Consider the following 13,571-nt stretch of genomic DNA (forward strand, 5'->3'; position numbering starts at 1 on the left):
TGCCTATTTCTTCGCACAAATCTTTCTTTAGAGAAAGCCCCAGGATAACCAAGGAAATATAAGGGCTAGAGGAATTAATTTAGTTCTTATTTGCCGCAGAATGTTATGTGGATGCTAGTTCCTACACCTGGTCAACAAACCCAAGGACCAGACACTTAGAGACATAATCTTTAAACAGCACTTCTTGGGTAATCTCAGTAAATTCTGTAATGTTAGTGCTGATGAGGGGTTATTCTGCCAGCACTTTACCTGGTGGATGCACTTGTTATTGGCTAACTTGTGCTCTTCCGTCCTGTCATCCAAAGCACGCTCATGGAGGGAGTCAATTTCCATGCCTTCCACCAGAATAAGAGCACTAAAGTAGCTACAAGCAGGAGAAGAACAAAAACAAGTAGATCATAAACTTTATTTAAGAATTCAGAGGGGGGCGGTTTAAAAAATACAAGTGGTCAAAAAACAACCTTTAGTTTGTTTTTGTTCAGCTGTTCTTGGAAGCAGTAAGAAATTACATGAAATTACATCCAAATTTTGTCTTGAAATGCTAGTATATGACAGATTACGATCTTCAGAACTACCATTTCTGGTTGAACAGACAAAAAAAGGTCGCTGAAATTTGATGATCGCTTTTCCATCTTTGTAACTTTCTGCCACTTGGCAGAATTTTCATTCTGCCTGGCTGCAGCTCCAGTTATGTCCCATGCAGCAACACCAAGACATTACTGACATTTTGTAAGCAGGCCCACAATAGCTTGATCTGATGCAACGCAGTTAACAACACAGGTTAGAAAGGGAATGCTAGCCTCCGTGCAGGTAGCAGCCAGACTGCCAGCACAGGACTCCGAAGAGGCAGTTTCACTTTGCTACCAGACCACCTAAGGAGGAGTGGCACTGTGTCTTCATTGCCGTTCTTACCAGAGGCAAAATTATATGTAAGATTAAAGCTAGTATATGGATACCTCTCTATTTGCAATCACACCTTCGCTTTGCCACAAAGCACCAAAGTGACCCAAAAAGCTATTATGCCTTCATCAAGATAAGCTTAGCCTGAAATAGTGGTGCTTTGAAGAGGCAGCAGCAAGAATTATAAATGCTTTTTCCCTGAGGAAAATAATTGGTTTGCTCTGTACTCACTTTACAAACATACACGATACTTACCCAATACGATCCACCAGGTGATCCATGCTCTCATCTACCAAATGTCTGTTGGTTTGTCTAGTGCCAAATCCCTGTTCTTTGAACATCTTTGCAAATGCCAGAAGTTCATCAGGTGCCATTTCAAAGTATGCATAGTAGAGGAAGATGACTTCCAAGAGCATGGACTGTTCACGGAGGCATTGCACAAACCAACGGGAGACCTGACGTTCTGTCTGCACAAGGAAAAGTTCTACCATCATATGTTGAAGCTCACAGGTCAGTCAAAGCAGTTACAAACTGAGAAGTGTTGAAGCATTTCAACAGCTTGTGTAGCCAGCGGTGTGTATCAATGGCAAGGAAAGCCACTATAAATACAGAGTGGTGATGCACACTGTTAGTCTGGATCTGTTAGCCTAGGGCTATCAATGGATTTATCACAAGGAACAGTATGTTCCACATAACACTCTCTGTTTCTGAGCCAAAGTGTGTTCTCTTAAAGAGAAACATCCTGTTTAACTGTATCTGCACATACGCATTTTCCACTACACTACATATACAGAAAGACTTTACAAGTTTGATAAATAATGGCAGAAAGAAAATACCATGAGATTTCCATGCGTTTCCCATGTAGGAGCTTCTGCTCTGTACAGCGCTTCAAACTGTTTCCGGTAATTAGGAACTAGTTCCTTGTCCAGTTTTTCAACACACTGGAAGTACTGTGCCTTAAATAAACAAATAAAAGTGAACTTCTCACATGCACCTCACCTGCTTTTTACAATCACAAGTAGACAATTACTACACAACTTAAATATTTAGCCTATTTCAATGACATCACCCCGACAAAAAGGTTTCTTTACTCACTGTGTAAGGGTGCCTCTCATCCTGAAAATAAGTGAGTAGATGGAGGACGCAGCGCAGAATGCAGATCCTCTCTTCATAGTAATAGTCAGCAAGCTGTGAATGTATAGTGTAATCAATACCAATTTAGTATTCTCTCCAGCTCCCATACACTTTCCATACATTGCCAAGGCCTTCCTCACAAGAATATATAGTGCTCAAACATTACTACAGATGGAGTTTCAACTAAGCAGTTTTTAAGATATCTGGAGAAAAAAACCAAACCAATATTTAATTAACTTTACAAAAGTCAATAAAACATGCCCATAGGGATATGTCTATAATTACACTGCTAAGAAACTTGGAAAAGAAAGGCAAAAAGACAGATGATCTCTTGTTCCTCATGCCTGTTACCCTCTGTCAGATATAATCATCAGTCTCCATTTCAGAGCTGTCACTTCAGACAGTAACATAAACCTACAAGCTTTGGAAAACAAGGAGGCGTGTCTGCCCAGCTAAATTCCCTGATACTAAGCCTAAAATTTCCTTTCTATAGCAACTGTTAACACTGTTCAAACCTATAAGCACATCCCCTTATTTCAGAACCAGTTTCTAAAATTTGTTCTTTATATGAAGGAATACCTCAATTATTCCAAGATTTTCTGGATCCATAGAAATAAGGTTGGTTCTCTGTCAACAGATCTTTTCAACAGAAAATACAAATGGAAATGACTAACCTTCAGCATCAGAGCCTGACTCTGCCTTTCATCCTGAAGAACTGTCTGTAAGCAAAACATAACAAAATAAATATTTATTGCAGAAATACCTACCGACAAAATACATGTTCACAAAAAAGACTGACATAAACAAAGGACATTTTTTTTTCCATTTCTTTCGGAAAGACAGATTCCAAAAGCACAAACCCAAACCACTCATTTTTAACTACATATTTATTCTTCATCTCCACTCGCTCTCCTTCACAAATCTGTAGCTCTCCTGTATTCCTGACATAGAGAGCCGAGTTCCTGCAGAGAGCTCAAAGCAGGAAGAGATACTAGGAAGTTAGGCCTGGATATCTGCTATCACATTCCTTAAAGCAGCATTTGGGCATTGTAATTTCAAAGAAAAGCTACAAAGCCATTTCCAAATAAGAACTCAGACTAACGTGACCATATGCATGAACAAACCACGGGTATTAAGGAAAGATGTGGAGTAAATAGAACATAAATAGGAGCTATGGACCTTCAGTGAGTCCCTTGTTCCTCTGTAATCCTCTTGCAGGTAACACTGTAACAACTGCACACTCTGCTCTTCATCCAGACCCTGGGGGTGGAGAGAGAGAAAAAAAAAAAAAGATGCTCTGCAATGAATTAAAGGCAACTGAATCCATTAAAGATGAAGATTCACCCCAAATACTCAGGCAGCTCCTCTCTTCTAAACAAGTAACTTCCAAAATATGTGAAAAGAAAACTTTTGCATCAAGGCAGATGCTTGCTTTAGTCACCACTTGTTTAAAGCAAAATACATAGGCTTTGATGTCACTTAGATGTAGCCACTTTAACTTCAGCAAAAGGGGCATAACCATCATTCAAATGAAGGTACTGTCCCCAGCCACTGAATTTTAAACTTCCAGCTTGAAGGAACATAACCTTGCAGGTAAACCGACAGTATTTTCAAACATGGCAACCGATTTAAGGGACAGAAGTTTTTAGCTGAGCAATTTCAGATGTCTTGAAAGAACCCGAGACCAAAACCAGGTGGCTGCTTCTGAAAAGCAGGGCCCTTTGCAGCAGAAAGAGATGTTAACCAGAAAAACCAAAGTACCTCATGGTCACTAACCACTTTCGAAAATTTTGACCTACAGCCTCAACATGTACTTCTAAGCTCCTTCAGATTATTTTGAACTGAAAGGAACTTAAGTTTGCCTCTATTCAACATCAACAAGTTTACTTAAATATCAGAATCCAAATAATAATGTATTCCAAGTGCAGGAATAAAATACAATCAGATAGCACCTTCACTCACCAAAAACTTGCTGACCCTCAGACCCAACTCTTTCAGTGGGGCAGCCACATCTTTATCAGCTTTTATTTTTTCTGCTGAAGTTGTACTAAAGAAAAAAGAAATTTTAGTCATTAAAAATGCATGGTTCCAAGGAATGAACTAAATAGCCTTAGTTTTATCATTTTAAACTGAACATTTGCTTTTTCCTCAATGGCCTTTAAATATTTCATACAATATTCTGTAACCTTCTCACCAGACAAAACTCAACATCGTTCATAACCTTATTACTATGATAAATGCAGGCTACATTCATTCCACCTGTTCCAATAAGGGAATCCAGTTATCCTTCTGGGATGACTGAGCGTCAGGAGGAGTCACTTCCTCACAGCCTGCATACTTGCACGTAATTGCTTCAGCTCAGCAGAGGCAAGGGTTAAGAGCTACCTGACATCAGTAATGAGAGCAGAAACTGCTGTTGCTTCTTTCTGATCTGTATTTCGTGCCCAGGATGTTATGTGGATTCAGTACTTTTTCTTACTACTCCTCTCCTGAAACTTCCAAGTCATGCAAGGACTAATAATCTATTTCTACGTAATCAGGAAGAAATATTCAACATGATACTCTACTTATTTAGGAGACCCCGTTTTAGAGATTAATTTCTAAGATCAGGCAATCACCATACCTTGGCGGTTTATAGTATGAAAGTCCCGCTAACAATCTCTGCCAATGCTTGTTCAATTCTGCTGCAATCTGTGCCTAAAAAAAGAACCAAATACTACTGAACAGACTCCTCCTCAACATATACTGCCAAGTATCAGATTTGTTAAATTTAAGTGCAGCAAAGGAATTTCACCACCACAAAGAGACAGGAACAACACAAGACAAGCATTTTTGATTCAGACTGATTCAAAGTACATTATTGTACAAGACAGCTCGCTGCCTTGCCTAATCACAGGAAGGGAGAGAAAATAGGAGGCAATGGACTGGATTCACAACCATTTGGATTTCCAACCTCTGGGCAAATTCTGGAAAACATGGGCTCCATCCCTGCAAATAAGGAAGCAGGCTGTACCACTCATGAATACACCAGGCCAGCCAGCCTAGAAAGTAGCACTCATGTCTTCTCCAGAAGGGAACCACCTTTTCACATACACCCTCCCAGGTAGTTCATGAAGCAGCTATTAACAAGGAATGGAAGAATGAACAAGTGGCAGAGATAAAGGAATAAAAATCACACTGAGGGAGAAGAAAAAGCAGCAAAGCACATTTTCACTAAGATACAAAGACATGTACAAATAATATATTTGGCCATGGAGTCCATTCAGTTATGGGCAAACCTGCTTAGCAAAACAGGGACTTACTGGTTCTCTTAAAGCCGATCTGCCGAGAAGAATTGTCCATAATTCTCTGCTGCTCCTGTAAGCAAAGGGAAAAGGCGGAGAGTATTTTAATGATGAACACTATTTCAGACTGCCATTTAGCTTACCCCTTTTCAAACCTGCAATTACATCAGAGCAGATTGCATTGCAATATAAGATGTAAGAAAAATGATTTAAGGAACATTAGTTTTTAGCTGTCCAGTTTCCCATGTCCTGGAAGAACCCAGGGAAGTCCCAAAGAGGGTGACAACTGATATAGCAAGACTTGCAAACTCCTGTTAAAGAAGCACCACATTTATATCTGTTTCCTAGCTCAATGTGATTGTGCTACTTGGATGTTTGAGGTTAGTAAAAAGAAACCCAATGAAGCACAGAGCAGTATTTCATGCAGTTACATTTGATGCTCTCCTCCGAACAAATTCTTCTGCAACAGTTTCATCCTCCCCTCTAAGTGGAACATAAAACTGGAATTGAAGAACTGCAACACCTTTACAAAAGGTAGAATCATTTGCTGCAGGTCTTCAGAATATTTACCCTCGACTTCTTGTTTCTCCCCAAGTATGTTGCACAAAAGCCAGTCTACACTATAAGGTACTACAGATCAAATCCTGACCCTGCCACATACATCCAGGAAAAATGAATCTCCCCACAACAGCTCTGAAAATAGATGTTTACTAAAAAAAATATTTCAGGAACTTAGAGAAACGATCACTTGTCAGCAACGTAACCCAAACCAGGAGTTAAACACCACAGCTCCCCACGCAAAGACTATCTACAAAAGCAAGAACACTCATTAACTTATTTTTAGAACAGTACCATCAAAATAACTCATGATGGCAGTGAAAGTCATATGCAACTTCTGACACATGGTGCCACTTAAATGAACAGTGAGACCTATTATTTCCAGTACACCTAACAACATAATTTCCACCAGCTAATTCCTCGATAGTTGGGTGCACCTCCCAGTGTGTAAACTAACGAACCTCTCCGATTCAGTCAGCTGCTGCAGGCGCAACTGCTGCGCCCACACTGGGCACTGGAAGGCCACTGAATTGTACTGGTAAAGGAACTGCCCAGAACTGAGCACCAGCCCGGCGGAGCCAGCCCTTCTGCTTTCTACCGCGTCCTAACCGCTTCAGTCTGTCACAGAGCACGGTTTGGTGCCGGTTTGTTAATTGCTCCGAGACAGCTAAGGAGGGAGAGCGCTCTCCCGGTGATCACACGTGACAGCACAGCAGCGTTGTCCCAGGAGGGCTTACAGGCATTCACTGAATAAGAATCAGACACGTAGGAACGCTCCAGAGCATAAAACGTTACAATAAACGCCAAAAAACGTGTCCAGGGCAAACAAAAGCACCAATCTAAAGTGATGACTGAACTTGGGGTTCAACGAATCGCCTCCTTTACACATCCTCCAGATGGCTACGCTGGCCGCTCTGTCGGCAAAGGGCTGCCCAGCAGGTGAAGCCCAACGGCCCCGGGACCGGCCAAGGCCTGGTCGGCGCCTCCGGGCGGCGTGAGTGGGGCTGCAGCCTCGCCTAAGCGAAGGCTCCTCGCAGAGCTGCCGAACGCTCCGCCTGCCGCAATACGGCGGAGGAAAAGAAACGCAAGAGCCGCCGAGCAGCCACCGCCGGCCGCGGGGCTGAGCGCCCGGGCTCCCCGCGGGGCGCCTCAGCGAGCGGCACAACGGCGAGAGGGGGCGGGGCATGGCCTCGCCGCGCGCGCGGGAGGCGGGGCCGGGCCGGCGCGGGCCCCTCCGCCGTTAACCCTCCCTGCCCCATCACCTCCCCCCCCGCACCGCCCGCCGCCGCCCCCCTCATCCCGCCCCGCGGAGGGTCCCCGCGCGCGGCCGGGACCGGGGCCGCCCTCGCGCCCCCCCTCGCGCCCGCCGTCGCCGCCGCGCCCCCGCACCTCGCGCACAGCCCGCCCGCCGCCATCTTCGCTCCCCTCTCACGTGACCCGCCGCGCTGCGCCCTCCCCCCGCCTCTCCGGCGCCGGCGTCACGTGGGGGCCCCGGCCCGGCCCCGCCCGCGTCATGTGACCGGCGGCAGCGGCAGCATGGCGGCGTCCTGCGAGGTGGGTGCGCGCTCGGCTCCCGGTGCAGCGGGGAAGGCCGTGGCTCCTTGGCGGGACCCGGGGCTCGCCCGGGCAGCGTGCTCCGGCACCTTCCGGGGGCTGTGGCGGCTGCTGCGGCTTTCCAGTAGGGAAGCCTGGGGGAAGGGGGGCCGCGCCGGGCGCGGAGGGGGGCCGGTGCTGCAGCCGGACGAGGGCTGCCCGGCCTTCGGCAGCACGCCCGCAGGAGGCTTCCCCGGGCAGCGGGTGACGGGACGGGCAGCAGCTGCTTCGTCCGGCGGGGGCTGGGTGCGGCGGGCCCCGCGGCAGCTGCAGGGCGGGTGTGGAGGAGGGAACTGCAGCAGGCACAGGAGAATGTAATAACTCGGCACTGAGATAGGCCGTGTTACCGGAGCCAGGCGGAATCCCTCCCTGTCTCACGGCCCGGCTGGCCGGCTGCCGTGTCTTGCTGTTGATGCAAGAGCTGGGCTACAACCTTAAAATTGCCAGACCGAGGGGAAGGTCTGTTTCAGCCTTTGGCTAGCATGTGCTACTTACTCTGCCTCTTTTCAAACAAGTCTTAAGCTTCCCCCTCCCCTGTGCTTAGAAATAAGGGGTGGGACCCCAAAACCATTATTAGCTGTAGGTAGATATTGCCCATGCCTCTTCCATTTTAATGACTGTATGATTAATTGTTCTCCCATTCTGTTTAAAAATGAGTTGCGATGGCAAAAAGATTACACTTGGCCTGATTTAGCTGTAAAGCAACAGTAAACCTAATGAAGTTGTTGGGCAATCAAGTATTTCAGGCCAAGGATGCCATGAAGCAATGCATTAGCAATTCGGAGTCTTCAGTGCGAAGTCATGAATAACTAAATGCTCCAGAGCCACAGTGCAAGGGAGCTTGATGGTACAAACTTCAATGGTTGCCCAGTAATACTACTACTAAGTTCTTAATCAGCTTTGTAATCTGGTGATACCATTCAACACTGGATGAAACCCCAAACCAGAACTTTAAATAAACTTCTAGTCTTCCATGAGCTAATGTAGATATTAGCCGTGAGCCTGGCAAAACAAAATTTAATAAGCTTGTTGCAGATCAGCTTAAGATTAGACCAGAAAGGATGAAGCAATCCAAAGTTTCAGCTGGAGATACCTTATCCAGCAGGGATAGATACAAATGGATCAGCCGTTCTATTGCCAACAGAAATACAGAAACTGATACCTTTAAAGAACCCCAAAGAGGTGCCAGTGTAATGGCGTTGGCTTGTGTATGGTTAAGACATAACATCAGATTACGAAAAAGGAGAAGTAAAGGTTGCCAGAAAGCAATAAATGCTGGTGAGAATTGCATAAGCAATTGCTGGTTGGGAGTGCCCACAGTACTGCAAAGATAAGATGTGATTTAACCCAACAGAGTCATCATGTACATTGCTGATTATCTCAACTATTTATCTTATAGTCCAAAAGTTTAAAGCAAAGTTTAGTTTGGTTGTGAGCCTTGATTCAGAGAAGGGGAAGTGCTGTAAATGCAGTAAGCGTTTGTGAGACAGGGGAGTGAGGGGGTATAGAAAACAATGACAGCTTTAGATCATGATCAAGAATGTCTTACAAGGTTTACTTACCCTTGAATTTGAGAGAAATAGTGCATGCCAGAGGTTAGTTAAATAACTTATAAAGTAAGTAAGATAAAGTAAGCATTTTTAGGATGACACTTGCTAATATTTGTCCGTTGTCATTAATGACTACCATTAAAATATTTCACATATTTGTACACATCTAGAGTCTGTGTAAAGTAGGAGTGTGGGATTCTCACTTGGAAAATGGGAATGAAGGTAGCTGACGGGGAAGAGGCTGTGCGATGAGTTAAAGAGAAATGGAGCCAATATCTTTCTTTAAAGATAAGGAAGAATAAATCAGACTTTTTTATTCATGTATGAAACTGTGTAATAATTACATGATATGGCTACAACACAGCCTAGAGTTAAACAGAAAATTGCCAATATGTCAAGATGGACTAGAAGTGTATTTTAGAATACACTTTTAGAATTTAGAATTGCTGTAGTAGCAAAAGAAATTAAGCTGCTTAATACTAAGGGTGTAATAAGCATCCTCTCATGGCTACAGGCAAGATGAGCCCTGTTCATTTTTCTGTGCTCAGATCTCCAGCTTAGCTTGACAGGCAATAGATCAAAATTAGATAAAGTATACCATTTGACTCCCCACCCCCAGCAATTGTGATATTTTCTTTCCTACTTCTATTGTAAATACTATGCAGCATTATAAAACACCTGCTGCAGTAGTAAAGTATTCAATCATAACACCAGTGACAGAAGGAGAGAGAGGTACGTAGAGGGTTCTGCACACCAGTGGGAGGAGAAATATTTAATAAAAGGAGGAACATTCTGGAAAAACATACAGTGAAAACTACCTACAAAATTAGGTTCCCAAGTTACCTTTACACTTTTAAATTAACTGTCCTTCAAATTCACACCATCACAGTGACCCTTCTGGGAATATGTATGGCTTATTTGCTTCACATTTCAATTCAAAGATACTGCAACAGAAATATTTGAAACTGTATCTGAATACTCCGGTGTTTCTGCCACTGCAGGCTGACCTCTCGGACTCTCAGAGGAAGCTACCGGTTTTGGATGACCAATTACCTCATTGGTTTTATGGGGTTTTTATCCACCTGTGTGTTGACATTAACAATTGGCACATAATTATCCGTTTAAATTAAGCTTAAGACCAAAATAACTGCGTGAAAGCTTTAGCTTTTCTAGCAGTCACTTTAATTGTTTGCTTTTTTTTTTTTTTTAATAGGGATTGCAGTAGCATGAAAAGGAGTTCTTCCTAATGGACAACTATTGAGCACATCGGGGACTCCTGAGAAAGATTTTGAAAGCTTGAGCCACATTGGACTGGAATCATGTTAAACAAGCCAGTGCTGGTGGAATCCCTGATCGTGTTGATCATCGTTCTCTTTGTGCACACAGCGGTGTGGGACCGGTATTCTTGGTGTGCTGTCGCTCTCGCCATCCAGGCTTTTTATGTCCAATTCAAATGGGACCGTCTGCTCCAACTGGGGGGGGCTGTGTTCCAGTTCCGTGCAGCAGCAAACAGCGGCCTCCTGCCAGCCAGCATGGTCATTCCCTTGCTGGGCATAGTGATGAAGGAGAGGTGCAAGTCTGCTGGCATTGTGTACTTCGAACGTTTTGGAATAGTCGTAGCTTCCACTGGCATGCTGGTTGCTCTCTTTCTGTCTGTGATAGCAGTTGGCATCACAAAACCTGTGCCAACCAACACTTGCATACTTACTGGTGTGGCTGGCAGTGTAATTATCTATACCATGAAGCACTCTTTGACTGTTTCAGAAGTGATAGAGGTCCTAGAAGTGCTGCTAATATTTGTCTACCTCAGTATGATCTTGCTGTACTTGTTGCCTCGATGTTTCACTCCTGGAGAAGCATTGCTAGTTCTTGGAGGCATAAGTTTCGTTCTCAATCAGCTCATTAAACGCTCCCTGAATGTAATTGAGGGCAGAGGTGATCCCATAGACTTTTTCCTTCTGGTAGCCGTTGTTGGAGTTGTTCTTCTTGGGCTTTTTTTCACTGTGCTCTTCATTTTCATGGATTCGGGTACGTGGATCTCCTCCATGTTTTTCCACATGATGACAGCGGTGCTAGGCTTAGGGGTCATCATGCCTTGGCTGTACAGACTGATCCAGAGGAACCCTTTGTTCTGGCTGCTCCAGTTTCTGTTTCAGACCCAGACAAGAGTTTACCTTCTTGTATATTGGTCCTTTTTGGCTGCTTCGGCGTGTGGTGTAGTTTTCTACCAGAATGCTAAGAGATCATCTGAATCTAAAAAACACCAGGCCTCAACTATAACCAGGAAATATTTCCATTTCATTGTTGTAGCTACTTACGTTCCTGGACTAATTTATGACCGCCAGCTTCTCTACGTCGCGGCAGTACTGTGTCTGGCAGTGTTTGTCATCTTAGAGTATATTCGGTACTTCAGGATCAAACCATTTGGCCAAACCCTTAGGCATCTGCTGTCTCTCTTCTTGGATGAAAGAGACAGCGGACCTCTAATCCTGACTCATATTTATCTCCTCCTTGGCATGTCCCTCCCAGTGTGGTTGTTCCCCAGATCTTGTGCTCCTAAAGGTACCTTGCCTGGGGCAGGGGCACTGGTCCCCTACTCTGGGGTACTGGCAGTCGGGGTAGGAGACACCATTGCCTCCATTTTTGGCAGCACGGTGGGGGAAATCAAGTGGCCAGGAACAAAGAAGACCTTTGAAGGGACAATGACTGCTATTTTTGCCCAGATCATTGCTGTGGCTCTTATTCTGATCTTTGACAGCAGTGTGAACCTCAACTCCAGCTATGCCTGGATTCTGGCATCTGTGACCTTAGTTTCACTTTTGGAAGCTTATACCACCCAAATTGATAATCTGCTGTTGCCTCTCTACCTCCAGATAATGTTTATGGCATAGCAGTGTTTCTAGGAACAGAGGTTTCTCCCTTTCTGGAGAGAAGTGGTAACAGAATATGCACAGCCAGGAGAGCTCAAAGCTGATATAAACACTGCTTTTGGTACAGCAGATAAAATTGTTCGAAGCAGAAATGAAAAAGACCTATTTAAAATAAAGGGTTTGGTTTGGTCTTGGTTTTTTCCCCCCCATTTAAAACACCAGGAGTTGCTTTATGTTCTCACAGGAGCACAAGCATAACTGATAAAAACGGCATTTGTGTTTAATAATCCAGTTCAAGTTTCTTCTGGGTGCCCAGAGGCAAAGGAAGTCGAGGCAGAAGAGGTAAGTCAATTAGGAAAAAAAGAAATAGAAAAATATGCAGACCTCTCAGATGTTGCCACCTCTGTATCTTATCAGAGCCAAAACTCGTTTTGCTGTACTGAGTCCTGCCATCTTGTACTACTGAATACGTGAACTCCGTGTTTCTGTATAGGCACAATGTAAAGCGTGTTTTAGAACAGGGGTGGCCGCACAGAGTACGACTGTCCAGACGGAGCCGGTCACTGTGGGCAAGAGCCGCGCTAACACGCTGCGGTGCACGGATGCAACTTCAGACCCGGGAGCTGCAATAGCTCGGCTCGCCCAGGGCGGGCAGGGGAGGTTTGCGAATGTGAGAGACTGTTTATTCCAAACAGCGCTAACGAGGGTTGCAGTTTTAGCCCTGAAGGTTTATGCAACAAGAAGAATGTTTTTTCTTCTTCCAGATCTTAATCTCTAGATTCACGTGGAATAATATTCAATATAGGAGAAGCTAAGCGAAATCACAGATAAAACTAATTACACATTAATGACAAAAGCAGAAAAATCTGTTAAAGTCAATAAACTTTTCTAATACTACTGCAGTTTTCTACTTTTCACATTTTTTCAGCTAGATATCTAATCAATTTATAAAAATGCTTCTAGCAACAAATTGAGTAAAGGCATTTAACTGTGTCCATTTAATTAAAATAACTACCATTTTGTGGCCAAAAAAACCCACCTAATTTTTACATATTGAACACTTCTGTATTGACGATCTCTTCTCGCCAGTTTGCCAGGTGTCCATTAGAGCAGAACAGGGCTCTCGTCTGCAGGAAGGAGTTTTAACTCCTGACGCTTCTTTGACTCCCTTCTGTGAACAGTTTTGTGGAGCCCAAGCTCACGCAGCACACAGTACGGTCCCAGCCCTGGTCTCCATCTCGGGGCTGAGAGCAAGACCAGGGCTGAGGTGAAGCTGCTGCTGTGGGCCAGCGGAGCCGGCCCCAGGAGCCGATGTCGGGTTTGTCCCTGCGGAGCAGAGCGTGGCCCAAGGCACCCACCGCCTGCCTGGGGTCGGTGCTGCTTCTCCTGAGGGTCAGCACCGGCCCGTCGGCTGTGGTTAGTAACACGGTGAGTACTCGGGTACTCTTCGTAGGAAACCAAACTCCCTAAGTGCGCTGGGCTGAGCTTCCTTGGCATCCAACAGGAGACCCGGCAAATCCCCTCCAGCTCCTTCCTTTCATTTACGCGCTTGAGCTGGATGGTGCGTGCTGCGGGGCGCGGTGGGGTGAGAGGGAATCTCTGATAAACCATCGCTCTGCAGCTGGAAGGTGCCATTTGAGATCAACTCTTCCAATGGGAAGAGACAGAAGAAGCTTCAGCTG

General features: G+C 44.8%; 2 protein-coding genes across 2 annotated transcripts in view; one reads left to right on the top strand and one right to left on the bottom strand.

The window, feature by feature from the left end:
- NUP188 (nucleoporin 188) overlaps positions 1-7,327 on the bottom strand; it is a 29,363-nt gene extending 22,036 nt beyond the window's left edge. Inside the window, exons 1-10 of the mRNA XM_040606352.1 lie at positions 7,266-7,327; positions 5,337-5,391; positions 4,658-4,731; positions 3,997-4,081; positions 3,214-3,294; positions 2,709-2,753; positions 1,996-2,088; positions 1,737-1,856; positions 1,156-1,367; positions 250-364 (exon numbers count right to left, since the gene is read on the bottom strand). Of these exons, the coding sequence (XP_040462286.1) occupies positions 250-364; positions 1,156-1,367; positions 1,737-1,856; positions 1,996-2,088; positions 2,709-2,753; positions 3,214-3,294; positions 3,997-4,081; positions 4,658-4,731; positions 5,337-5,391; positions 7,266-7,291 (906 nt within the window). The 5' untranslated portion in view covers positions 7,292-7,327. The remainder of the gene's footprint in view (positions 1-249; positions 365-1,155; positions 1,368-1,736; positions 1,857-1,995; positions 2,089-2,708; positions 2,754-3,213; positions 3,295-3,996; positions 4,082-4,657; positions 4,732-5,336; positions 5,392-7,265) is intronic.
- Positions 7,328-7,371: 44 nt separating this feature from the next.
- DOLK (dolichol kinase) lies at positions 7,372-12,786 on the top strand. The gene is made up of 2 exons (XM_040607769.1): positions 7,372-7,430; positions 10,233-12,786. Exon 2 carries the CDS (start codon positions 10,339-10,341, stop codon positions 11,908-11,910), a length of 1,572 nt encoding a protein of 523 aa, XP_040463703.1. The 5' UTR covers positions 7,372-7,430; positions 10,233-10,338; the 3' UTR covers positions 11,911-12,786.
- Positions 12,787-13,571: the final 785 nt, after the last annotated feature.

The sequence above is a fragment of the Falco naumanni genome, chromosome 9 (assembly GCF_017639655.2).
Source record: "Falco naumanni isolate bFalNau1 chromosome 9, bFalNau1.pat, whole genome shotgun sequence".
NCBI lineage: Eukaryota > Metazoa > Chordata > Aves > Falconiformes > Falconidae > Falco > Falco naumanni.